Raw genomic sequence first — 27,104 nt, forward strand, 5'->3', positions numbered from 1 at the left:
GCATCGAGCACGTCCGTGCCAGCGAGCAGCTGACGTGGCGCGTTTTGATTGGCCAACGGCATTTTCGTTCGAAATTCATTTTTTTTAAATCGAAAATAATACCAAAAATTAAAAAATATATATATTTTCAGATTCCCAAAAATATGGTCGTTTTTTTACCGTTTTTCTGGAAATTTTTTTGATTTTTTTTATTTTTTATTCCCAAAAATATCTATAAATACACACATTTATCATCCATTTTTCACATCAAATCATCTTCCATTCATCTCACATTCATCTCTCATTCATCTCTCATTCATATTTTTTCATACAACTTATCTACATCTTCATTTATCACTCAAACCCTCTCAAATAGATTTAATTATGTAATTTTTAATTTTTAGGATTTTAATTATGTAGTTTTTAATTTTTAGAATTTTAATTATGTAATTTTTAATTTTTTTTATAATTTGTAATAGTATTTCAGATATTTTTAATGCTTTTTAATTTTGTGAAAATGTTTTTATTTAAATTGAATAATAGAATGGTGGGACCCTTGAGCTTGTCCTTGCGGAAAAGCACGGATGTGGGTGGTGTGATCTTGCCTAAGAGCAGGGAGTAAAAGTGGGTCCGGGCCAATATCCATCCTCGTTGGCAGGAGCACAGATGAGGATGCTTTAATAAGATCACTCATAAAATATTCAAACTTAATAAAATATATTTCTGAAATTCAATAGTTTAAAAAAAATACAAGAAAATTCTTGCTTTCTAAAAAAAAGAAATAAAACGAAAAATTGAACAATAAAGACCTCGACGAGAGCCCATTCAACAATTTTCCTGCTCGAAAGTCGAACCTTCTTCATATCTCCGGTAAACTCTCTCTCTCTCTCTCTCTCTAGTTTATCGTGATGAGTACTTGTGATTTAGTGGTCGTTTTGCTTCGATTACTAGCTACTTTTGATGTTGAGCGTTCATTGGAATGAATTTAACTTCGTAAATCTCAGAACTAAAACTTTCCCGCTATTCTTTTATTTTTCATTTTTTGCAGTATTTGTAGATTGTGTTGATCTGTAGTTTTATTAGCAAGATTTACGCTAGATTATCGCTAACTCCTTTTGCTTAATTATTTATGATTTGCGAATTTAGGAAAAACATAGGTTTGAGTTCGAGCTGCATTCGAAATCTCTCGTTCGAGCTTAGATTTTGCTTTGCCTTTCACATACTAAACCCTTAATTGACGTTTTAGCCACTTTTTCTACTGATTAGTGACTTGTTCTTCTGCAAATCTTAATAAATTATTTTCATCTCGTTAGCGTACTTGACCTAATTCACTCGCCAAATTTGAAAATGATTTGTTGCTATTAAAAGTTACCTACTATATCTCAGTGGTGAATGGATACCGGAGGCAATTCTTTGCCGTCTGGAGCCGATGGGGTCAAACGGAAAGTGAGCTATTTCTACGACCCAGAGGTCGGGAATTATTACTATGGGCAAGGTCACCCGATGAAGCCTCACAGGATGCGCATGACGCACGCGCTTCTTGCACATTACGGATTGTTGCAGCATATGCACGTTCTGAAGCCGAATCCTGCTAGGGACAAAGACCTTTGCAGATTTCATGCTGATGATTATATTTCTTTTCTGAGGAGCATCACACCGGAGACACAACAGGAGCAGCTCAGGCAGCTGAAGAGGTTTAATGTTGGCGAAGACTGTCCTGTATTTGACGGTCTCTACTCGTTCTGCCAGACTTATGCGGGTGGGTCGGTTGGTGGTGCCGTGAAGCTAAATCATGGACATTGTGATATAGCAGTGAATTGGGCTGGTGGGTTGCATCATGCCAAGAAATGCGAGGCTTCTGGTTTTTGCTATGTGAATGACATTGTGTTGGCTATCTTAGAACTTCTAAAAGTTCATGAGGTTGATTTTCCTTATATGCCCTCTTTCCTGTTTTGTATTTACAGATTTCTTGGATTACAGGAATCCAGAGCAGTATATCACTAGAATATGTGTTTTTGATATATTATTGTTCCTCTATCTTGCTACCGCTTGTCACCAATAAAATTAATCTTGAAATTGTGTTCTAAGCAAAACAAGTTAATCTTTCTTAGTATTAAGTGTATGAATCAGTAGATTTGATTTCAAGTTGCAAAAAAGAACTTAACATGAAGAAGGGACTAATCTTACGACTAAATTTAATATCTTTGATTTCAAATATATTGCACAGATTGATTCCATTTTTAGCTTCTTTAGTATACTTCTGTTTTCACAAATTTATGTCAATTTGCTGACCCAGATTCCTCTGACATTTCAATTGCCAGATTTTGGTGATATTGATGCTTCAGTCTCTTTGTACTTAAATTTTAAATCTTCTTCTTTGCTGCATAACCACCAGGATATGTCCTGTGGTTATTTGGATGTTTGGAGCATGTTAATTACAGTAATTACTGCATTCTCTGCATTGGCATTTTATTATTTTCTTAATTGAACTCATTTCATTGTTTCAGCGTGTTCTGTATGTAGACATTGATATTCACCATGGTGATGGAGTTGAGGAGGCATTTTACACTACAGACAGGGTGATGACCGTTTCTTTTCATAAATTTGGTGATTATTTTCCTGGTACAGGCGATGTACTAGACATTGGATATGGAAAGGGAAAATATTACTCTCTTAATGTTCCCTTAGATGATGGAATTGATGACGTAAGCTATCAGTCTCTGTTTAAGCCAATAATGGGAAAGGTTATGGAGGTTTTTAAACCTGGTGCTGTAGTATTACAATGCGGGGCAGACTCTCTGTCTGGAGATCGGCTAGGATGCTTTAATCTCTCCATCAAAGGTCATGCTGAGTGCGTAAAGTTTATGAGATCATTCAATGTGCCTCTACTGTTGTTGGGTGGTGGTGGCTACACTATACGTAATGTTGCTCGTTGCTGGTGTTATGAGGTATGCCAATATTCTAGATCATGTGTAAAAATTAAGTATTTAGCTGAGATCAGACATGCTAGTAGGATATCCAATGCCAAATTTAGGAACAGCACTTGTTTTGAAATTAGATGAAAATTACGTACGAACCAATGTACTTCTTCAAGAAAGCCCTAAGAGAAGTTTTTTTCCTGTAGAAAATTGTCAACTGTGAACATGTACACTTTCAACGTAGAGATGTGTCTCTCATTAAATGTAACAGTAACATAGACCCATATCCCCAGGCCCACATCTTAATTTTCATGGAAAATGAGAAGGCTTTTACATGGTCCCTCTAAATTCGTATGCATGATCTTTTAAATATATACTCCCCCCCCCCAGTCTGTTGTTATGCTTACCACTTGACAAATTTGATTTTACAGACAGGTGTAGCACTTGGTATGGAACTTGATGACAAGATGCCACAACATGAGTACTATGAATATTTTGGCCCTGATTATACTCTGCATGTTGCTCCAAGTAACATGGAAAATAAAAACTCCCGCCATTTACTGGAAGAGATCAGATCAAAGCTTCTTGAGAATCTCTCGAGCCTTCAGCATGCACCAAGTGTCCCATTTCAGGAGCGGCCACCAGATAGTGAAATGCCAGAGGTTACTTTCGCATCCACTAGTTAATTTATAAAAAATGTCTATGTTTTATTGGGTTTGGGCTACCACTCCCGATACAATGTGATGCACTCCTTTCTTGTTTGCATTCTCTTGCACAATCTTTGAGTCACTCTCCACTGACATTGAAGATCTGATTCGCCTAAATATATAGAAGGATATGCAATGAAAGAAATATGCAACTTTTATATCTTTATTTCAGCATGAACTCCTTGTTTTTTTGGAATTATATTCCTGACCTTAAAATGCATCTATAATAGAACTAAGCAGTTCAATAGATTTATTAGGCCAAGTTTCTTTCTGCGTCATTACGCACTTTGCTAGCCATTTACTTTTCAAGCTATGGGTTAATTGTGAAACAGGATTTTATTATCGCAGTTTATTTTTTAGTATTTTATGTCTATTGGATATTTGGATTATTGTACCTCTGTTTTTGTTTCCCTAGAAAAAAAATGGAAGATAAGAGGATGTACAAATGTAACCTTTATCCATCCTCTAAACAAATACCAAAATCTGAAGGTCTCCATGTTTGGAAGTTAAGACTCAACTGTTCTTAACATGTTTGTATGCCAGATGGAAGAAGATCGTGATGGAGAGGATGAGAGATATGACCCCGACTCTGACATGGATCTTGATGATGAACGGTACATTTTTGCTCTCTTTGCACTTGTTTAAAATATATGTTCTTTACTCTGAAGGCTTTTGAATATTACTTTCGTGCACAGGAAGCCTCTACCAGGCAGAGTGAAGAGTGAATTTTCTGAACCCGAACCAAAAGACATGGTACTTAATGCTATTCTTATTCATCCTTCTTAAAACTTAAAAGTAGCGTTTGTAGCTTCAAAATTGTAGGATAAGGTGTAATGATTATATAAATTTACCATCATAATTTGTAGGTATATCTGGCTATCTGCACAACTTCTGCTTTTACTTATTTGAAAATCAGGGATGCAACTTTGCTGTAATTATCCATGATTGTTTTTCTTGCTGTAGGACGTGGTCAAAGAGGATGAGCCGAATAGGGAAGTTGACCTGAAATGCTCCGAGCCTCTTGCCTAAAAGATATTACACTACCTCGTCCATGCCACACTGTAAGTGATTTTGGTGAAATTCTCGATATGCTTCATTTCGTAATTTTATAGATCACGTCAGGGATTCAGTCATGAATTTGCATCTGTACAACTAGGATTACTTGTAAATTTATGCAAGCATAGCAATCCTCCTCTTGAGAGGCTGAGGATGAAACATTTGTGATAATGATTATGTTATTACTTTGTTTAGTTGTTTAAAATTCTTTATATGGATATGTTTACTGTATTGTAGTACTCCCTCCGTTCCGCGTTAATATAGTCATTTTTCTATTTAGGTAAATTCCAAGGTAATAGAGTCGTTTCCATATAAGGCAAGAATTAGGCATTTTAATCAGATTTTAGCCAAAATTAATTAACACCTCTTATTACAATTAACTATCTTAATTATACAATTAAAAAATTCTGTAACCTAAGAGATTCTTATTGTTTATTATTGGTGCAGCAACAACACTCTTAAAACTACATTTTTAATGCTGTATTTGGTCGAGGATTTTGGAGGGGCTGAGTTTCGATGTAGGTAGAATTTTTATATTTTACAAATCTGAGAAATAATTCAACATAATATCAAATAATTTTCGAAAAGTACCTAGAAAGCTAAGAGTAAAAATTAAATTTTTTGTCTCATTGTTTCAGCATTTTATATGAAAATGTTTTAAATCATTGGATAATTGTGAAAAATATTCAAGGTTTCATTTTTAGCTTCGAAATATTCTGGCAAAAAAATAAAAGCTATATACTATTGGAGTTGCATTTCTGTCCTGATCGCAACCATTCAAGTTGAAAGTATTTTGAGGCACATTGAGGCTTTTGTTGCTCCAAAAAGAGTGTATAGGGCTACTTGTAACCTCTCTCTCTTCTCTTCCATTCTTCGGGTTCTGTCCTCTTCAAGCGTGCAAACCGGATCCTCTATTGTAGCTTTTCGTGTATTCAGTTTACGCGTAGAGATAATTTGTAGATGTAATAAGAGATTTTGTACGGATATTGTAATAGAGGGATCCGACTTGATGTGTGCATGTGTATTTACTATTTACTAGCGGTGAGTTTTACCTTTCGTTTGTTTCGAGAAATCTATCGATCAATTCAAACTCTTTCCTTTTTCTCTGGTTCCATGGCCGGCGGGGGTGTTAGACAATTGAGAGGACCCTAACCCTAACCCTAAAGCATAACTAATCAATATTAATAGACATAACTAATTAATACTCCTTCCGTCCCAATTTAAGAGTTCTGTTTTGTCATTTCCGTCCGTCCCAGATGAAGAGTCTCATTTAGAATTTGTCATATTTAGACATAAAATTTAACTTCATTGTTGATGAAATTTACACTCAAATGTCATTATTTTCATAAAAATGAAACAAAAGAAACATCTTTTACATGCAAAAAGTCAAAAGGGTCCCACTTTACATTATATCACCTCAATTATTACACACTCCAACAATTTATTAAAATTCGTGCCCTAACTAAATTGCATTCCTAAACTGGGACGGAGGGAGCATTACTTATATTTGTTAATTTAGGAAAAAACGTGTGTAGTATTAACTAATCAATAAAATGTGTACTTACATTAATATGGGCAGCCAACTAATTAATTACAAACCAAATATTAATAGAAATCAAATTAGGTCATTTTTTTATCTTCTCCTAGCTGACGCGCTTCCGGTAAGTTTTCTATTTCTTTGTAACTTTTTACTTAAAAAATATATAATGAGATTGTTACAGTACTTCTTTATGTGTAAAATTTCTCCAGATTGATCACATATTTGTCTCACGTGTCTGCTCAGAAACAGCTGGTGGATTTCCAGGTAACCGCCGTGTTTCGTATTATGTGGAGAATGATTTTACAGATACATGTGATTCTACACCAACTACTTTCCGTGATTCACTACAGGTTTCTTATTGACCTGGGTGAGCATGGGAGGCGAAGGAATGCCTGTAGGTATTATTTCTTGTATTAAACTTGTTAGACCGCGACCGTGGAGATTTAACTGTAATTGTTCTTTGCGCCAAAGGTCAAGATTTGGGGCCCCTTCGATTTTGAATATTTGCTCGATGCTATGAAATCGTTCGTCCCCAAGGATGCCATGGTTAGTTCGCATAGCTTTGGGCCATCGCCTGGATCACCGAGTATGGTGCTGCATAGCTTGGATAATCCTTTTGTTCTGATCAACGACGAAGTGATCATAATATCCGCAGTACTCTTGAGACCGAATGGGGAAAATGCTGACAAACCAAGTTCTCCTGAGCCTATTAAAAATGTGACAAAGCCGGGTGATCTCTCTGTTATTTATATTTGTGAATTGCGAGAGATTAGAAGAATTTGGAGCAGCTGAGCATATAATGGCAGGGCATGAAATGTTGGTTTCTCTAAATATTGAATCTTTCCCGACTTTCTGGATTTTTGTTGCTTTTTCGACTACTTCTTCGTGTTTGATGTCTTGGAGCTGATGCATTCTTCTCTGCAGGAAAAATATACAGGTGCCGATTTTGAAAGCTAGTGCTAGACTCGCAGACCCTCAGTTTTTCCCGTCTCTGGGTTGCTGGACGCTGCCGAACATGGATTTACCATCCGAGACAGAGGCAGCACATGAGGTACGCGTGACAATATTTTCAAATCATGCGATTGTTTCCTAATTAGACGATTCTCTGTTTTTTACTCGTTATCTCGGTTCTATTCAAACAGATTTCGGCTGAGAATCTTCTCAAGGTATGCGAAATCTCTACGACGACACCCTTTTTGTTGTTAATGATGGCTCTGTACCCTTTTGCTATATATGTAGTTTCATCTGCGTCTGTACGCGAATATGGGGCTCGACAGATCAAGTATACCGAAACTAACATCTCATTCCGAGATCATTCAAGAGCTATTGTGAGAAATTCCGGAGGCTAGAGACGCCGCCTCTGAGAATGTGACCCGTTTATTGTCGGATTGCGAGAGTGTGACCGAGGAACCATGGTTGCTCGAAGATGCTATCCCTAGCTGTCTCGAAGATATAACCAGAGAAGACATGGAGATTGTTCTTCTTGGTACTGGTTCTTCGCAAACCTCAAAGTATCAAAACGTTAGTTCGGTTTTCTTCAATTTATTTCCAAAGGAAGCATACTCTTAGATTGTGGTGAAGGAAGCTAGGGACGGCTAAAGAGAAGGTCCACAATGCACCCCTTTTCTGCATTCGAGATTTTTTTTATCCCGGCTCGTCTTTCTCTTACCCCGTGTCATTGATATGTTGCAGATTCGGAGTCCAAGGTGCGGACGAAGCTATAAAAGGTTTGAAATGCATCTGGATTTCGCACATCCACGCTGATCACCACACGGGCCTTGCAAGTATCCTTGCTCGACGACGTGATCTGTTGAAGGGATCACCACACTAGCCCGCCCTCGTCATTGGCCCATATCAGCTCAATTGGTTTCTGAGCGCCTACCAGAAGCTCGAGGATCTGGACATGCGGTTTCAAGACTGCTCTCACACAACTGAAGATGCATTGGAAGCTTTTGATTCGAACAAAGGAACCCGACCAATCACACGAGCAAGGGTGTCGATTCATCTCTGTGCAAGATTCTCGGAGAACTTGGATTAGAAGCGCTGGTGAGCTTCTCCGTCGTTCATTGTCCTGGAGCTTATGGAGTCGTGCTGCAGGCTGCGAGCAGGATCAACAGCGCCGGTAAAACCATTCCCGGGTGGAAAGTCGTCTACCCAGGCGACACCAGACCCTGCCCGAAACTTGTTTGGGCTGCCCGCCGCGCGACCGTGCTCATTCAGGAGGCAAGTCATGACACTACTACTGTTACTTCTACATGGCAAATACTTACGTACATCCGAATGTACGGTGCACATTTGTCTTTAATTAGAAATTAGTTAAGATAGATGCACCGTGCATCTGGATGTACGGTGCACATTAATCTCTAATTAAATGTTGTACTAGTTGAGACAGATGTACCGTGCATCTGGATGTACGGTGCACATTAATCTCTAATAAAATACTTTCTCCGTCCACGAAAAATAGGACACCTTGTGAATAAGACGGATTTTAATATGGAATTGGTAAAGTAAAAAAAAAGAGATAAAAGTAAGAGAGGAGCAGAGTTAGTGGAATGTGGGGTCCATATTATTAGCAAGAGAGGAGGGAAAAAAGTAAAAGAGAAGTTGTTGAAAACTTTCCTTTTTTAAATGTGTTCTGTTTTTCGTGGACAATCAAAAATGGCAAATGTGCTCTATTTTTCTTGGACGGAGGGAGTATTACTTAAGACAGATGTACCGTGCATTTGGATGTAGGATGCACATTAGTCTCTAATTAAAAATTAGTTAAGATGGATCTACCGTGCATCTGGATGTACTGAAAGTGTGCCTATTTCATAATGCTCTCTGTGATCTCGGTTCACCATTTTATTGACTCCCGTTTGCAGGCGACCTTCGAAGACGGGATGATGGACGAGGCGGTGGCTCGGAAACACAGCACGACGAGGGAGCAGTGGAATTGGGGAATTATGCGGGCGCGTATAGGATCATACTGACTCATTTCAGCCAGAGATACCCGAAGATCCCGGTGTTCTATGAAGCGTATATGCACAAAACGTGCATCGTGTTCGACATGATGAGTGCTGCCATATCTCAAAGTTTTGTTTAGAGGTGAAATGACTGTTGATGACTCTGAAGATGTGAAAGCTTATATACTGCACTTGTTGCTTACTTTTGATATTTTTTTATTTAATGAAGCCACTTTTTTTTCATTTCACTTTGCTATCTTTACCTCTTTCATTTGTGCATGATAAGGCTCGTTTCATACATTGGTTTTGAGTTAAATTATGTGTTTTTGGAACACTAATGAATGTTTTAAGTTCAGGTGCGTAATAAATCTGTTGGACCCAAGAGTTTGTGTTAATTGACCTGGCAGTTGCAAAAGAGATGAATTTTATAGTGAAACATCAGAAGTCATCACTCGGACCTAGGAGAATCAGGAAGTTGGCAATAGGAGCAGAATGGAGCAAAGAGTAGACTTTAAAAGATCCTATTCAGGGGCACAAGCGTCAATTCACCAAGAAAATGTCCTAGGGATCAGAGCCTTACCTATATAAAGAGCTCAACATTGAGGAAGGGGAAAAGCTTTTAGATCACTTTTTAGGGAGGCTCCTAGCTCACTCACTTAGCTCCACACTTCAGAAACACATTTTAGTTGTTGCGCACTTGGATATGGGGTGATTTCCGGCTACCGTGGTGGTTTTCGTTCATTTGTTGTTGTGTAACACCGTCCTATGTGGGAAGAAACAATATTTACATTTTGTCTTGAATCAGTTTCTGTTTTCTTAAGTACTTATCATTTTTTTAGCTTAAGTAATTTCTGTTCTGACTTGGATTTGTTGGAATCAAGCTTAGTATTATATTATGGAAGTTTCTGTTGGTTTTTGTTGGATCTCGTGAAGTTGATGTTTGATTGCTGCTTTTCTATTTCGTATTTGTTGTTTGTTGGATAGTTGTTGGATGTTCAGAGACGTTGGGATTTTTGTGAATCGTGGTGGATCTAGAGTTGCTGTTTAAATTCTGCATGATTGTGGTTGTTTACTGTTTGTTCTCGCATCTGCTAGACCCAGAAGTTTAGATATGTCGAGTTTAGTCTTAAGTTTCTTGTTTAATTTCATATTTGGATTTTGCTTTGTTTTCATTCATGATGGTTGATGCTCTGTTTCACTCTGTTATTCCCGTTTTGTTCATGAAGAAGACGAAGTTTGTTAGTAGTTAGGATCAGATCTGCTCATGTTTGTGCTTTCTGCTTGTCTTTTATGTTTTTCTGCAGCTTTTCCTGAACCTGGTCATTTAGGGAAATTTGGTCCCCACTTTCTGTCCTAGTTTGTTTGGTCATTTTAGGAAAGTCAGTTTAGTCTCAGTTTGTTTGAATTGCTCCTTAAGTTAATTTTCGCATTCTGAGTCATGCATGTGCCATACGAGCCCGTTTCCTGGACCCAATAGATATAGTAATCTAGCTTTAATTTCCCAAGTCTAGTAGTTTAAAATACTCGATCCACTTGTTGCGTGGCAGCAGTCAAACCCTCCCAAAACATCTTGAATGCAATTTCGTAGCGCATCCGTCCTCGCGGGATCGATCATTTACTTCCCTATACTAGCCAATAGTATATTGGGTTGAGGTTTTGAAGCGAAAAAAGCATATCCAACGACCATTTCTGATAGATTCATGATGTCCTAGACCTGTGATCTAGTGAATTCTCTGGACGGGATCGATCCTTTACTTCTCTATACTAGCCAATAGTATATTGGGTTGAGGTTTTGAAGCGGATAAAGTGTATCCAATGACCATTTCTGACAGATTCATGATCTCCTAGACCTATGATCTAGTGAATCCTCCAGACCTATTGGATTGAGAATTTCACTCTTTCTAGCTACTTCAGTGCAATATGTAAATACAGGTTTTTAAAAAATTGATTTTGAAGCCGTTATTATTTATAATATGTAATTGATTCGGCCATAATCTCATTAAAGGAATACAAACTTTACATTTATAAATATAATTAAAACCACCCTTTAATAAACAAGAAGCTGGAATAGCTTAGTTAGAGCTTGTGACTGAGATTCAAGCCTTCCATCTAGCGTCTTTGAATTATATTTTTTTCAATTTTTATAAGTATAATTTTTAAAACTATTTATGATTTAGCGATAACTTAATCATACAGATATAAGTTTAGGGTTTTATCCATAAATAATAATTGTGGTCGATTTTGTTGCACACCTTAGGAGTATGTGTGTTTGTTGTATGCATTGACAATTTTGTATTCTTCGAAGTTCTTAATGTTGAGCTCTAGGATTTCGGAGATGCTGAGTTTCAATGAAGTTGATATATTTTACAAATCTGAAAAAAAAAAATCAGATAATTTCCCTAAAGTACCTAATATAAATAAGAGTGAATGCTATACTGTCTTATTGTTTTATAATATGAAAATGTCTTAATCTCAAAACAATACATAATCAAAGTCTAGTGTTTGGAATTTTTTGTTTTTTATTGCCAAAAGAAAATATATTCATGTCTGGATTTTAAAAGATGTTAAATATGTAAATTGGAACAAATGACCAAATTATTAACGGTCGACAAAACTATTAGGCTACCTGAAATTCACTGTCAAATTCAAATCACTTTTCTTCTTTTTTGTTGGTAGAAAGATACTACTGCAAGTTAAGAGTGATATTATACATAGAGATAATTTGCAAATGCAGTATGATACGGAAAACTTTTCCGACCTGCCGGATTCGAACCGGCAACCCAAGGATGTGGCAACATCAGGTGGCAAGTCCTGATGCGGCGATTCATTCCTCACTCTCCCAGTTGAGCTAAGGTCGGGCACAAGTCATCGATGAATCAAATTTCTCCATTTTATGATTAGTCCAACTATCATCTCTTGTAAACTGACTCTATTGAGGGTGGTGGTGATTTATGTTCTTTGACAAAATATAGTACTAGTATGTATTTTCATAGTCAAGTTTTGAAGCATTTGATGGACAGCCCTGTAGATCAATTCATAATTACTATTTGTTGATGAATATACAAACTTATTCATCCAAGATTTGAATTAATGGTTGCACACTCAGATTTACTGAATGAAGAAACACAAACAATCAGTATGACAAAAAACAAAAGAAATTGTTGGCCTAAGATAATTTTTTTCTAAAACCAATGTCTCATTCACTAAATTTAGTGCAACATTTATTCAAGTTACCTTGATATGGTTATTTAATAAAGAAAGAGAATGATAAAAAAAACAATTTTAATACGTATGTAAGAAAAAGACAAATGATACTTATTCTTAGAAAAACATAAATATTATACTTACTCTTAGAAAAACATACTGTAAAACTACACACTTTGAGTGAATAGACGTATTAAGCCTCCTCAATGAAAATTTAGTGAAGCTACCCAATTATCCCTCATTGCTAAATTCTCATTGTGTTTTCATGAAAGTGGGTAGCATTTTTTATACGTTAAAAGAATGGATATTATTCTTCTTTGCTATAGTAAATTGAGTACTTTCTGAGATTATGTCGTAATCCAGCTACTTTGGCAATATTATTCACTATGGTTTTATAAATGTTTATATCTTAATTAATTTATTTCCATAATTCCAACTATTTTGTTTTGTAGCCTATATCTCTCACACACCCTTCCAAAAGGAAGAAATAATCAAAGAGCTGTTTTTTGCTTCATGAAATGTAGATTAGTTACAAAATGAGCGCGTCTGAACGCAAAAGTAGAGATGATGGACAAAGATCATAACTCCAGATTTCATATAAAAAAAATGGGTTGAAATTAGTTAACAATACAATTTTTACTTGCTTAAATTATTATACTACTTTAGACCGCTTGTGTTTATCTTTGTTGGATAATAATGTGACCAAAGAGGTAAGAAACAATTGTAAAATCCATTCTCTTGAAAGAGCATGAAATAGGTTAAATACTAAACTAACCCAATAAACCAACGACGATATTTGATAACTCAAGTCTATTGAGGGGAAACTAATAGTTATTCTACGTATAGTGAGTTCTCTGTCACACTAAACATTACCCATCCCTCTTTCAAAGCAACTTGGAAACCTAGACCCAAAAAAAAAAAACTAAACCCTTAATTTAAAATGCATCATTTGGCATGTAAATTATCGTATAAAGTAGAAAGAGACGTACCAGCACGCCTTGACAAAAAATCTGCTAGAGTTGCGCATGTAAACGGACTACTTCATTCTCCCTGCGCATTACCAAACCGAAAATTTTAAAGGAAGAGTAATTGGGATTCGCACTCTCTTTAAATCAACCAAAATGCTACTGTCTATATTAGCCTCTAGGATCAAGATTCGCAACGAAAACATTATATTCAAAATTACCAAATGTGTCAATTCATCACAAGTAGCCTACGGTATGACTTGTGGTATCAGTTTCTTCATCTGTAACTCCGAGGGAAATGCCAAATTGAAGAGAGGCTGGACTCATGCAAATTTCAACTATCCATGGAAAAAAGGGAGTCACTAGTCATACAAGGATCTTGCACTTAGTGATTGAAATTCAGTGAGAAATGCTATGCAATAGATTGGTAGGGGAATAAGCTGATAAAACGCAAGACACAATTACTTTATTTATATGATTTCAGACTACCTTTTCTGTTTCAAAAGATCTATTAGAAATTTTGTTAGCATTATGTGGCACAACTGCCCATATAAAAAAGCAGAAACTTCTACCAAAAAAATGATGTGTATTAAGTTATGGAATATTTGAAAATTTACCAGTATCTTTGTACAAGGCATTGGATCCCCAAAACTGTTCCGGAAAGAAATGAAAAGAACAACAAAATTTCAGTTCTTGAGAGGAGAAACTCATCTGCAAGATATCTACAAGAATAATCACATGGGTTGAGTTGGTAGTGGTCATCATTTTTTACTACGACACATATGGAGACCTGGAACACGACTCAAGTAATCTTTGCTGACGCAGTTCATGACCTGAAAAGAGCGAATAAGTAGGATCAACCATCTAAATCCATGGAAGATACATGACCAGAAGTTGACCGTTTTTGGTTAATTATATATCAGAATATCTCTGAAAAAATGGGATGGATGAAATAAGTTTAGTCTGTAGCTCCTCGAGAAAAAGAGGTCGGTGGGCTTATCTAAATTACAAACTGTTGCCCAATTTTACAATGCATGTTCCTTCCCAATTTGAACAACAAACAAATATTGCAGTTCGTGGATGATGATCCCTCATCACATGCAGGAAACAAGCCATCAAAGGTAAAGGAGCTGAACTACAACTTTGGTTCATTCTACCTGTGATGAATAAGGGCATGAGCAAAACTTTCACGAAGCAAATGCCACCACTAGTCACAGTTGTGATAGCCCCAGGTAAGAGAAGACTGTTAAAGTTATTCCAGTCATTGATGGTTACAACACACCAGTAAAATATTACTCCAGCATCAATTCAATGAGCCACGGCACCTACAAGATGAACCATTAGCAGGCCAGTTAGCAGAGATGCCATTGTAATACAGGTAAACAAATATTAGCAGCAGACATAGATCAGTTATTTAGAACAGAAAATACGGATTAGAGCTAATAGCACTTTAGAATCCAAAATAACACTATTTGCTAAAACCTAATTATGGAAGAGCTTTCAAGTTATTAGTTTATCAATGCATTCATACAAATAATCAAGTCTTATAAGTAAGGTGGTCTAGTTAGCAGAGAAGTGGATTCACTAAATCATCAGAACATCAAGAGATAATGACATTGCAACAGGATGGCATAATTCTAATACATCAAGGATTTCAACCTTGAGAACAATGATAAATTAAACAAGTCAAAAACATGCCTTCCCACCAAATAAGTAGCACCATCATAACAAGACACCTAATAACAAAACCTGTTTTTGAGAAGTTTTCTTATAAATTAAAATACAGAAAACAGATCCGAACAAATATAAATACCATTCATTTTTATCTGGACATGTTAAAGCAAAGTTCAACTCCAAAGCCATGCTCATGATGCAAGTATTTGAGTGTGTATGGCAGAACTGTGTAAGGATAGAAGCCTATGAATACAGTAATTAGTACTCCCTCCGTCCCAGTTAAGATGACACCTTTCGTTTTTGGCATGTTTTTTGTAAAAATCATAATAAATAGGGAACAATTCTACTTTTGTTCTAGAGAATTAATGGAATTCCATTTTAATGAAGGAGATTAGATTTATTCCGATTGGGGGAGTGACGCACAAGGGTTATGCGTCGTTATTATTGAACGACGCACAACCCTTATGCGTCGTTGGTTAACGACGCATAAGGATTATGCGTCGTTCAAAGACGTATAAGGGTTATGCGTCTTACCCTAATGACGCATAACCCTTATGCGTCACACTGGTAAGCATTCCCGCCTGTCACCCGGGTGACCCGGGTTCGATCCCCGGCAACGGCGCATTTTTTTAAGTGATTAGTATTTGATAAAAATGAGTTATTCTAAACATTTGTTTTTGGCAAATAGATATTACTCTTATAAAAGAATTAATTAAAGAAGTTCAGAATAAATGCCCAATCTAATTGGTCCCCCAAAACGAATACATGTACATTGACAAATTAATTTATATTTCTATTATCTATGACCACTGTTTATTTTATTTTATATATTAAGTTTATTTTTGAATATCTTAAAAATTACTATTGTTTATGCCGTTAATGGTATAATAACATAAAAATCAAAACTTTATTCACTTATAGATTACGCTTATATAAAATACATGGCATAATATTATATACTATTAATTAAATAATCCAAGTCTTTATGTTATAAGAAAATAAAATAATGCTTATTATAAAATAATTTCCAAAAGTCCTTGCTGTAATATTGATTAATGAATGTTCTACCCACTATTATAAGAAAATAAAATAATGCTTATTATAATAGCGGTGACTATACTCTAATAAATAATAGTAATAATAATAGTAAAAATGCGCCGTTGCCAGGGATCGAACCCGGGTCACCCGGGTGACAGGCGGGAATGCTTACCAGTGTGACGCATAAGGGTTATGCGTCATTAGGGTAAGACGCATAATGCTTATGCGTCTTTGAACGACGCACAACCCTAACGACGCATAAGGGTTGTGCGTCGTTCAATAATAACGACGCATAACCCTTGTGCGTCACTCCCCCAATCGGAATAAATCTAATCTACTTCATTAAAATGGAATTCCATTAATTCTCTAGAACAAAAGTAGAATTGTTCCTAATAAATAGTTAAAGTGGAGGGAAAGTAAATTAAGAGAGAGAATAATATGGAAGAGACTCTCTTTTACATTATTTTCTCTATTATTTTACTTTTTTCTCCACTTGAACTATTTATTATGATTTTTCCAAAACACTTTTGAAAAACAAAAGGGGTCATCTTAAATGGGACAGGGGGTACTAATGTGTATTCTATCTTACCTTTTAGAACCACAGTTGCAAGGTATCTTTTTCTCTTCTAATGGAAACTTGTAATTGTATGTGAGTTCTTCCCCAGCAGTGATATGACGCTTCGAGTATATAAAGATCTTTTTCTGCCCCTCCACACTTATGACCTTTGTATAGCAATTAGGCTGAGATCAACAAAATACCATTGCTGTCACATTTAGGGTGACTCCATCACACTAGTGACTCAATGCAACATATTTATAACCTTTAGCAATAGTTACCTCACAAGAATGGTTTATAAATCTAGCAATCCCTCCACGTTTGGTGGCATCAACCTGCAAGTAAAATGCATCTAGTGATGTTTCTCTCTGTGACTTCTCATCTCACCATACTGGGACACTAGTATCATGCCATTCTTCTAACACATTTCATATGTAGAGATTGAGACTGAGCAATTAACCAGTGCAGGTAAGAAGGAAAACTAGCAAACATTGAAAGGAACTAAATGAACAACGAAGGAGAACCTCTAACAGATCAATTCACCATAACATGAAATGAGGGAGCATGAATATGAATTATGAAAGGGCAAAACTGGACAAGGTAATATGACAATCTCAGAAATCAATATGGCAATGGCATGAAGTATAGTTACATTAGAGAATAAACTAATGAAGTGTATTGTCAAAAATCTATGATATAGGATGAAGCGCATGACCAAAGAACCATAATTAGCACATATGCCATCAAATGTTTATCTCAATTATGATGTTAAGCTGAGCAAATCAGATATTAATATGTAACTTACCACATATCCATCATCTAATCTGAAAAGATAACTGCTCCCAATTCCCATCTTTTCATATTGGCGCTCTCGTATGTCAGATATCTAGAGAGTCAAGTAAGAGTAAGGTGTTAATACAAAGAAAAAATACACTTGGACAGTTGGACTGAAATGACAGCGACAGATTCCAGAGACATTTTATATTTTCCACATTCTAATGGTGCCGTAGTGCACTTTTAACATCCCAAACTTTGGACTTAGGTTGAAAACTAATCACAGTAGTAAGTGTTCTCGTCAGTGATACAAACAACTCAAAGAAAAAGCTAATTTCCAAATAAATTCAAGATCTGTCTTTAAGTTGCTTACATCTTCATGAACCTTTACCATAATATGTAACTTAAAGGAAGAAATATTGAAATGCCCATTAACAAGAGGAAAGTGGAAATCTTACACTACGGCGAATAAGTTCTCCAACATATTCAATAACAAAGTCCTCTGCCTCAATTGGCTCCAGTGCAACAAGGCCCCAGTCATGTATCCTACTTCGTTGGAAACGTAACCGTTTCTTCCTCGCCTGGGCACAGGAAAATCATTAATTATTGATTTATACAAGGGCACAGGAAATACCACAAAGATTTATGCTCGAATTACCTTCAACTGTGTTGCTTTAAGAAGATCAGCACCCTCTGCAGCAGCAAGAAGGTTACGCAACTTGGCCCTGTTTGTTCTTGCAGAAAGTCCCTTAACACTGGATGAATGATTTCCATTACATTCAGAACTAATATAGAGAGAACGGATATGATTTCCTCTTACACGAGCCCTTTCAGCTGAACTAGCCTCAGAAGCCCACTTACGCCATTCCCACCCATTTATGGATGTCCGTGCACAGCCATCAGACTGTGGACAAGGTCTCGGCATCCTAGTCTTAATTTTCGTAGTCTGGTGGCCGTCAATTTGTTTAGGCACAGCTTCTTTTGGAGTGCCATTTGCCAGTTTCTGGACCTTACCAGGTCGAGACTGTTGTGAATGATTATTCAGACTCTTCCTTTTAAGTTTTGAGAGCTTATTTGCTGCATGGAAGAACCAAAGTCAGATTACTTATAGCACAAACGTTTTAATAATGGATTTCTGCTCAACAACTTGATTTAATTTTATAGATCAGAAATTTGGAGAAAATAAAGAAATCTAACAGGATTGAGTTATGAGACCGACATTTTGGTACTTTTGAGGCACTTGTAATCTGCTCAAGGTTATAGTGGACCTTAGTAGAAAGGGATGGATTCTCTGTCTTATTGCCTGAAAGATCTTCAAACAAATAATTTTGTAAGCATTCATGAAGAGATCATCAAACACCTTTAGCACCAGCTCTAAGACTTGTGAATAAATATAGTAGGATACCTTGAAGGGGAGAAATAACTTTATCGGACGCCTGTCTGCGAATATGACGGGCTGATCCCTTTACCCGACGTATACTAACAGTAGTGTCAGGTTTTGAGACCTTTTTCCCTAAATGAGGAACAGCAGTGTCAGGTTTTGAGGCCTTTTTCTCTAAATTGGGAACAATAGTGTCAACTTGTGCAGCCTGAACTACTTTTTTATGTGTGCAACTTTTCTTTGACTTTTTCGTCGGTGCTAGTTTTGGATGACGATCTTCTCCCTTAATCAGAGCCTTGAAAAATGGTTCCGACTTTTTACAACCCAATTTACTCCTCCGAGAATATACATATTTTCCAGTCAGTAAAGTTGCTTCAGAGAATCTCCCAGCACCATAAGATTTTTCTATATCCATGCAATCTGCAGATCCCTGATAGAGCAAAATAAATACATTAAGCAAACAGATTTACCTGTTCAATTAACTTAAGAATTTAATAATCTGGAACTGTGAAACTTACATTTTTTCCTAATTCATGACTCCTCAAAGAACATGCCACTGTTATAGCTTTTTCAATGAAATCATTAGAATATAAAGGTCTCCATGTTCTCATGACAGAGTCATATATTTTCAACCGGCTTATCATCAGTGCTACCTGCAAAGAGGTTCTCCTTGTGTGCTCATCTACTTTTGACGCCTTTACTTGAGTTATTGGTGATAAAGCACAATGTTCAGTCAATTCCTCTGATTTAGGTGGCCGCAATTCATCACTAACTGCTACATTGCTAGCATTTTCGAGATGTACAGGCAAATTCTGAAATTGCTCCCTGGAAATGTCTGGTGGACCATTTATCACTCTATCTTCTTCAGATAGACATGGGCACAATTCATCTACTTCAATATTAGTTGGATCATCTGAATGTATAAGCAGTTTCTGAAATGCAACCTTGGGCACATTTTCCATGATAACCTCATGACTGAGAGCAACAGTTTGATGCAATGGATGCTTTATACTTTGAGCTGAACCTAGGTGGTCATCTGACCATGTAGGTGACGAGCAGAAAGCAACCTGCCAGGATTTGGTTATACAAATTAAAATATGATTATATAGTACATACATATCAAGAAAGAACAAAAACAAAGCACCATGAGAATGTTTTTTCTAAAAAATTTGTGGCGAGACAATTGTATGCGCGCACATGCACGTATGTGTGACTCAGAGGACAGTGCTTCAAAAAAAATTACCTCATTAATTGGACTATTCTGAGGAAAATCAATTACTTTTTTCACTTCCTCATCCACGAGTCTTTCAAAGTGATGTTCTAATGACAACTTTGAGGAAGAGTGAAGATCATTCATTACGTATTCCAAGATGGCTCCCATTTCATCATAAGAAGTATTATGGCTTGACAGAATCTTATTAGAAGATTCCTCTCTTTCAGAATGCTGAGAAACTGATGGTGATTTTGCTTCTATATCCACGGAAATTCTTTCTGGTCCAAAACCTGGAGGGCAATCTACCTCAGAGCTAGAGGAGTCCTGTTTGTGTACTAGCCGTCAGAAAATAAATCAAATTTTAGAAAAATACATATTACAAGGACTAAAACAAAAGACGTGAAAAATATCAATACATACAGAGTCAGCTGGTAGCTTCTCAATTGGCTGGGAGCATTCTTTGTGAAAGCGTTGTCTAGCAACATAACCAGGATCATACCAGCGCCTTTTCTTTCGCCAAGAAGATGTATAGTCAGCTACAGGATCATAACAGATGGCATTCCACATGACTTCCAAGCAAGAATAAAAAAGCGTCCTGCTAACAACTGTATGTGCAGCACAAAAGTTTTCGAAACTTCCAGTTGATTTCATGCTAGGAGGAGGTTTCATGGTGTCACCACCATAACATCTTTCACTATCAACAGTATGCTCTACTTCTACTTCATCCCAAATGGCATGGTCCTTCTCGACAGGGTTTTCAGGCTGCCACTCATTTTTCTTTGGCATGTGAGTATCTAACACTCTTCCATCTGAAGAAACAGATTTCACAGATTCAATGACTGGTACAATCTTAGGATTCTTCTGAGTTCTCTTCATGGCAATAGAATCAGAAACTACGGACATAACTATCTCATCAAGTAAAACTTTGCGGGCTGTTTTCATAATTCCTGAGTGAAGCTGCGAACAAACTTCATCAGAAATCTCAGACACCAAGTTCAGTGCTAAGCCAGTTCCTTCATCATTATCATCATACGTGGTGACAGCTCCAATCCTAGCTTTTCTCCAAGTGTTCAGCAGTGTTGCCAAATTCAAGGGTTTAACTTTATTTTCAGTATGATACACCTGCAAACGCATACCATGAGAGTGACAAAAAAATTGATGACACAGCAGCTAAGATTACTCATAAAAAAAGGAAAGCGGCAAATACACATTTGAGGATACATATATATATATATATATATATAATAATCAGTGTTATTCCTGGTCCAAAATATATTGGCCGCTTTCCTCCCTAATACTCTTTTTCCATATTAATTCCCTTTTCTGTCCTAAAAAACATATTCCACTGTTCTTTTTTACCATCCCAAAATATAGTCCACTTACCTCAAATTAAGTGTTAATTTTCCACAATATAACCCTATTTAATGTGCTTTGAAATGAACTATTTTTCATTTCGGATGAGTAAATAAGATTATAATAGGACGTTCTTATGTATGTATACTGGCACCAGGAGTAACTACAAATTATTCCAACATGAAGATCGTAGTTAGTTACCATCACAGAATCGCGCATATATCCATACTCACGCCAGGAATAAAGCTCATTAAGCGAGTGTGGTCCCTGTCTTTTACCCTCACCATCCTCAAACAGCCAAGAAGACTCATCATCTCCTGTCTTTCAGCAGAAAAATAAAACATGTCAACAATTTACGATCTGAATGCTTAACAACATAATTCTTCATCTCTTTCCACACATACCAAAGGAAAGCTTTCATCTGCATCACTGTTGCTCGGGATGGAACTGTGGGCATCATTCGTAGACTCCTTCGCATTCAAGTAAACGAAACCAGTGGCAACGTGGTCGGGGAATTGGTTAAAGTAGCTGAGGGGCACTGCATTGAGGAGATTCCCATTGACAATCGGATAAACGGGGAGCTCCCCTGGTAAGAAACCAGAATTTATACCCTCGTATAACTGTTGCTGAATATAAGGGCCACACATCTGCCCGTTTTGATTCACATACATCCACCCGCTCACAAATGCGGCGGCTGCATCGTGAACTCCCGAAACTTGAGCGCTGTCCCCATTCGAATTCAATTCGCTACTCATCGTGACCCCAATTTAAGACGGATAATAATCTACGATAACTACAAAACTGCAATTTGTAGAGTTTGTTTCCATTATTCGGCCCCTTCCTCACAAGATGTTGGCTTTTAACAATGAATCACCTCAAGCTCCAACGCTAACGAAACCGTAATTGATTCAATCGAGTAGCTCTCCGTTTGATTGATTTTCACTTGAAATCGGAAATACTTAATTAGATAATTTCGATTGATATCCTTCTCGATTCATGAGATTGAAGAGGGGGTGGAGAAAAGAGCTTACCTCCGTTACAGAATGCAGAATTGAGCTGCGAAGGAAGCTAGGTAACAAATCGAGAGAGAGATCTAGGGCTACCAACGCTGCTTAAAATATCTTTATATACTCATTAATTAAGATAATTTTTTACAGTAATAATCTTGATTTAAATTTTTTATAAACAAACAATTTTGTTTTCAAATACTTACATGGGAGTACTATATGAACTTACAGTTTACAAGATTTTAAGACTACTTATTTCATCAAATAGATTGCTAGTAATACTCTTCTAATTAATTCGCTTACTTTAATTTCAATTGATTTTAACGTTGAAGAAAAAAAACAAGATAAAAAGTAGTAGTAATTTGTAAAAAAGTTGTATTTTACCAGCTAAGAGATGCAATCTTCAATGATACTTAGAAGGTTCTAGAAGCGAAGTTCGCTGATGATCATGAAACTCGAGGCTAAGGGTGTGCATTCGGGTTTCGGTTCGATTTTTTACCAAAACCGAACCAAAACTAAAAAACTGAATTTAGTTCAAAATCCAAACCGAACCGAACCCGAAAAACCAAAAAACCGAAACCGAAAAACCGAAAACCGAACTTAAAAAACCGAAAAAACCCGAAAAAAAAACCGAAAAACCTGAAAAAAATAAATATAATATAAATATATATTTATATATGTGTATTTTATTTTATTTTATATATACTAATAGAATATTTATATATAATATAATATATTAAATTAATAGAATATATATATAATTCGGTTTTTCGGTTTTTTTCTTCGCCCGAACCGAACCGAACCGAAAAACCGAAATTTTTTTATTTTTAAAACCGAACCGAATTTCAAAATTTCGGTTTGATTCGGTTCGGATATTCGGTTTCCGGTTTTTTTTGCTCACCCCTACTCGAGGCGCCAGTTCGAGCTAGTGATGTCAAATGGGGCCAGGCCGAACGAGCCCAGACCACGAAACCTACCAGGCTACCATTTACAGGCTTCAAAAGGAAATAAAACATTTACAGCAAAAGACTCTATTAACTCTCGGAACCACACAAATCTAGTTCTATATGTGGAAAGTAGTCACAAAATTGGCAGCATTGTCTTCATTCATCGGAACTAAGCCGAGCAGAGCTTCTAGTTGCTCTCTTTGGTTTCGACATAGGAGGAGAATCATCTTCTGCGGTGTCAATGCCAGCACTAGCTTCCGGGTGTGGTCTACGTCTCCTCTTTCTAGAAGATTCTGCACGTCTCTGAGAAGAACCATCTGCATTACTTATTTCTTCTATGAGCTCTTCTTTAACTGTTGAGCCTTGCAACTGCGTGCCACAACCCGAGCAAACTCTTTCGACCTGAAAAGCATCATTCATACATTAATTCACAGCCTCAACAACAATATTGTTGATGCAAATGTAATACAAGAGATATTGGTACCCTTTTTCCAGAGAATTTCTTTTGCAGACAGTAGGAATGAAGTCGGACGTTACAAGCTTCGTTTGGGCAAAGTTGAGCCTGCTCATGGTAAACAGTGCAGAGATATCATTTTCAAATGCAAAAGCAAGTTTATAATTTGGTAAGATGGGCTCTCAAGACTTTGAGATTAATCCGGTAATAAAGGTTGTTACATGGAGTGTTGGTGTCTAATATGACTAGTTCTGAGAACATATCATCAGCCCACATAACCAAGAGCCGAAAAACAGATGTTTCGTGCTGAGTTTCTGGTAAACCTTAACATACCAATGACCGGTCTCCCAGAAAAAGGAAAAATGATGATTTATGATGTTTATGAACAAATGCATAGTTTGTTTTACAGTAATAGTTCAAAATAGCTAAATAGATTTATTTATATCCAACATTTATGTAAACTATGAAACAGAAGACATCTGCATGGTGATCCAAAATTTTAAGTGCATGATCCATATCAATTAACTGATAAAAATGGAGGAAGAGTAGATGTAAATCAGGGTACCTTGATGGCAGCCTCATTGCAAACTTCACATGCAGTAACCTCATTAGTCCGAAACCAACTACGCAGATCTAGAAATGATCTGACTCCAATTCCAATTTTTCCTTCTGGCATTGAGCAAAGCCACTGATCATTCACTAGTTGATCTAAAGTTTTTTCCTTTTGTGACATGGAGAAATTCTTAAGTGCAGGGGGGATCTGGGTAGCACCTCCCTGAGATTGGGAATCGGTTGCCCCATGAACCTGCGGTTATACAAGAAATTGCCAATAGATGGTACTTATTTTTAAAAACTAATATTATTCAGAATCTTGTTCTGAGTTCAATCCCAGATGTATACATGATGTAATCATATTCATCTAGTCAATTGATGAGGAAGCAAGGTTTCTATATTTCAATATTAATTTGAAAATTATATATCTTGGACTTCGCTCTCCTGCTCTAATTGTAATCATATTTCAACAAACAATTAACATACACTTGGAACAAGAACAGGGATGGCTGACAGGAACTTGCTCCTCAAGATATCAAGTCATCCTTATAACAAAAAAGGGTAGGCGTCAAACCACAAACCTGTGTTTCTAGCCTTATGTATAGAGCAGCTGTATTGAAAATGCAGCCTTCACCTTCAGCATCGTGTATAATAGCTTCAACCTAATATCAATTTCCAATTAAAACCAAGCACGACGCAAAGGAAAACACTCAATTTCATTGTAGGTATGCAAATTTAGCATATATGAATATATAGTAAAATATGTAGCAGATATAAAGAGCCAATTCACAAACATAGGAAAATTATATTACAGCATTATCCACCTGATATTCTAAGATAAGCAGAAAAGATTCGAAATTGTAGCTTTTATCACAAGTTTAATAGTACATGATTCGAAATTGTTTTTCATGGTTGGTGGTTCACTGCAACAAATCACAGGCACATATGTCGGCTATAACAAAGTAACTAAACTTGCTTCACTTACGTAAAGGGCCATTATCATCTAATACCTACAAGGAGAATATATCCCATATTCTATCAGGGCTCAAGGATGATTTGTCTGTCTGATAAACGTGGGGTGAGTGGTAATGCCGCCATCTTATATGACACACAAACTATTCCACAATAAGAAAAGAATTGTTCAGCCCATCAACAGCAAAATCTCATAAGAAAATGTGCACCGCAATCCTCCCTGCTTTCTTGAATTCTGGTAATATCTAGTAACTTTGTCATCTATCCCTTACTTCTCTTTTATGATCCTTAATTTTCAAGCCTCGATAGAACAAATTACAGCTGAATATCCATACAGTATTCCGAAAGCATGAACAAGGAAACGCGAAACATAAAGAAGCTTACAATGCCTTTGTAGAAAGAAATCTGAGGAACTGTGTACTTTGTCCCAAGCTTGGACTGGTCATCCTCGACATTGTTGACAACGCCGTAATACACATGGCCATCATATTGGTTCCGGCATGCTCGCAGTTCTAACTGAACAAAGCTTAACTCTGCATTTATCTTCCTGAGAAACTCATTGAACAGTTTCCGATCTTGTTGCTGCCGTGACCCTAACAACAACATAAGATGAAATTTTTTACTATTCTGAAATCCAAGTCAGAAGGTAAACATATTCCCCCAAATCAAGTAAAATTAAACATTGTTATAGATGTCTGGTTTTTGAAAGAATGTAATACACCAAATCATTCAAAATGTTAAAAAAAGGAAAATATATTAGCAGCTCCAGCAGATTCATAAACAAGCGGCAAACTTGCACTAAATAAAAAATACTTAAAAAATACCCCGAAACCCTAGGAAAATCCTTCAAGATTATTATCAATCACGGTGTAATATTCTAGAGAGAGAGCTGAATCTAACAAAATAATAAGCGAAGAAAATACTCCACATATTTAACCTGAATTTTTGACAGTGAGTTGCGAGAAAATAGAGAAGAAATCGTCTTCGTTGAGCGGGCCACGCGACAGCAGCGACTGTATTAGGGTATGGTGCCGCCAACTCAGAGGCGCCATTTTTCTTTAACAGAAATGGCTTCTTCTCCTTGTCGCTGAGGAAATTGGAAGACAGATATTTCACTTGCAGAGAATTGTTTTAGTTTTAATACTAATCCATTTAAGATGCGTGATTAAAATATATGGAGTATTAATAATTTTGTTATTTTTAAGTTAAACTCAAATAATATTTTTACTAAATTGAAATTCAAAGAAACAAATAACTTGAATAATTGCAGTGTTGAATTTAAGATGCATGATTAAAATATTTGTATTATGACCATCACTGAATTTCGAATTGGCGGGAAAATGTTAGTGCGTACATTTTTTACAGCAACATTATTATAGTAGTGATAGGAGTAATATTTACTCCATTTAATACGATCACAAATTAAGAAATGATCAAAAATGAGAAAAACTTTTAAAATGGAGATGCGGGGGATCGAACCCCGTGCCTCTCGCATGCAAAGCGAGCGCTCTACCATTTGAGCTACATCCCCTATGCTTCTTGTTACCAGAAATTGTACTTAAACTTGTAAGTATAGCAAGTTTATTTTACAAGATTATCAATATGAGTAATTTTTCATTTACCTTGACTCAAACCTCGATTTATTGAATAAAAGGAAATAAAAATTATAATTATCATGTAATTCCATCCTCTTATTACTTAAAAAAAATAAAAAAATCAATCGTTAGTTGTAACAACGTTAATTTTCTCATTACATCGAGAACCGGTTTAATTTGTACTTTAATTTGAGGCAAGTAAATATATGCTCGATGGTAATCAATCTTCTACTAACATATAAGATGACTACACTATATAATTGATACGGAAACT

At 36.4% G+C, this 27,104-nt stretch overlaps 3 protein-coding genes, 1 non-coding gene and 1 pseudogene across 12 annotated transcripts; 2 read left to right on the top strand and 3 right to left on the bottom strand.

The window, feature by feature from the left end:
• The first annotated feature begins 788 nt into the window (after positions 1-788).
• On the top strand, positions 789-4,865 carry LOC121763790 (histone deacetylase 19-like). 2 transcript variants are annotated; one of them, XM_042159878.1, is made up of 7 exons: positions 789-849; positions 1,366-1,899; positions 2,487-2,927; positions 3,329-3,559; positions 4,148-4,218; positions 4,300-4,357; positions 4,568-4,865. In XM_042159878.1, exons 2-7 carry the CDS (start codon positions 1,372-1,374, stop codon positions 4,631-4,633), a joined length of 1,395 nt encoding a protein of 464 aa, XP_042015812.1. In that variant the 5' UTR covers positions 789-849; positions 1,366-1,371; the 3' UTR covers positions 4,634-4,865. The 2 variants fall into 2 exon arrangements, with proteins under 2 accessions (XP_042015812.1, XP_042015811.1); XM_042159877.1 differs by lacking the exon at positions 789-849 and having other exon boundaries at positions 917-1,899.
• On the top strand, positions 4,656-9,477 carry LOC121765652 (annotated as a pseudogene).
• Positions 9,478-11,740: 2,263 nt separating this feature from the next.
• On the bottom strand, positions 11,741-22,468 carry LOC121763789 (histone-lysine N-methyltransferase ATXR7-like). 8 transcript variants are annotated; one of them, XM_042159868.1, is made up of 17 exons: positions 22,335-22,468; positions 21,708-22,245; positions 21,505-21,624; positions 20,371-21,072; positions 19,981-20,274; positions 19,256-19,804; positions 18,762-19,167; positions 18,576-18,668; positions 18,015-18,433; positions 17,815-17,937; positions 17,388-17,468; positions 16,864-16,917; positions 16,616-16,767; positions 14,472-14,639; positions 13,536-14,147; positions 13,339-13,399; positions 11,741-12,167 (listed from the first exon to the last, which is right to left on the bottom strand). In XM_042159868.1, the coding sequence occupies exons 2-14, from the start codon at positions 22,056-22,058 to the stop codon at positions 14,618-14,620; spliced, it is 3,366 nt and encodes a 1,121-aa protein (XP_042015802.1). In that variant the 5' UTR covers positions 22,059-22,245; positions 22,335-22,468; the 3' UTR covers positions 11,741-12,167; positions 13,339-13,399; positions 13,536-14,147; positions 14,472-14,617. The 8 variants fall into 8 exon arrangements, with proteins under 8 accessions (XP_042015802.1, XP_042015803.1, XP_042015804.1 ...); XM_042159869.1 differs by having other exon boundaries at positions 13,536-13,652; positions 13,932-14,147; positions 21,708-22,394; XM_042159870.1 differs by having other exon boundaries at positions 18,576-18,659; positions 21,708-22,394.
• Positions 22,469-23,242: 774 nt separating this feature from the next.
• On the bottom strand, positions 23,243-26,362 carry LOC121763791 (non-structural maintenance of chromosomes element 1 homolog). Its single transcript, XM_042159879.1, has 6 exons — positions 26,173-26,362; positions 25,620-25,828; positions 24,845-24,925; positions 24,277-24,516; positions 23,742-23,819; positions 23,243-23,659 (listed from the first exon to the last, which is right to left on the bottom strand). The coding sequence occupies exons 1-6, from the start codon at positions 26,285-26,287 to the stop codon at positions 23,414-23,416; spliced, it is 969 nt and encodes a 322-aa protein (XP_042015813.1). The 5' UTR covers positions 26,288-26,362; the 3' UTR covers positions 23,243-23,413.
• A 331-nt stretch (positions 26,363-26,693) lies between these two features.
• Positions 26,694-26,766, bottom strand: TRNAA-UGC. Its single transcript has one exon. It is a non-coding gene; the product is annotated as a tRNA-Ala (tRNA).
• Positions 26,767-27,104: the final 338 nt, after the last annotated feature.

This window comes from Salvia splendens, chromosome 14 (genome assembly GCF_004379255.2).
Source record: "Salvia splendens isolate huo1 chromosome 14, SspV2, whole genome shotgun sequence".
Classification (NCBI taxonomy): domain Eukaryota; kingdom Viridiplantae; phylum Streptophyta; class Magnoliopsida; order Lamiales; family Lamiaceae; genus Salvia; species Salvia splendens.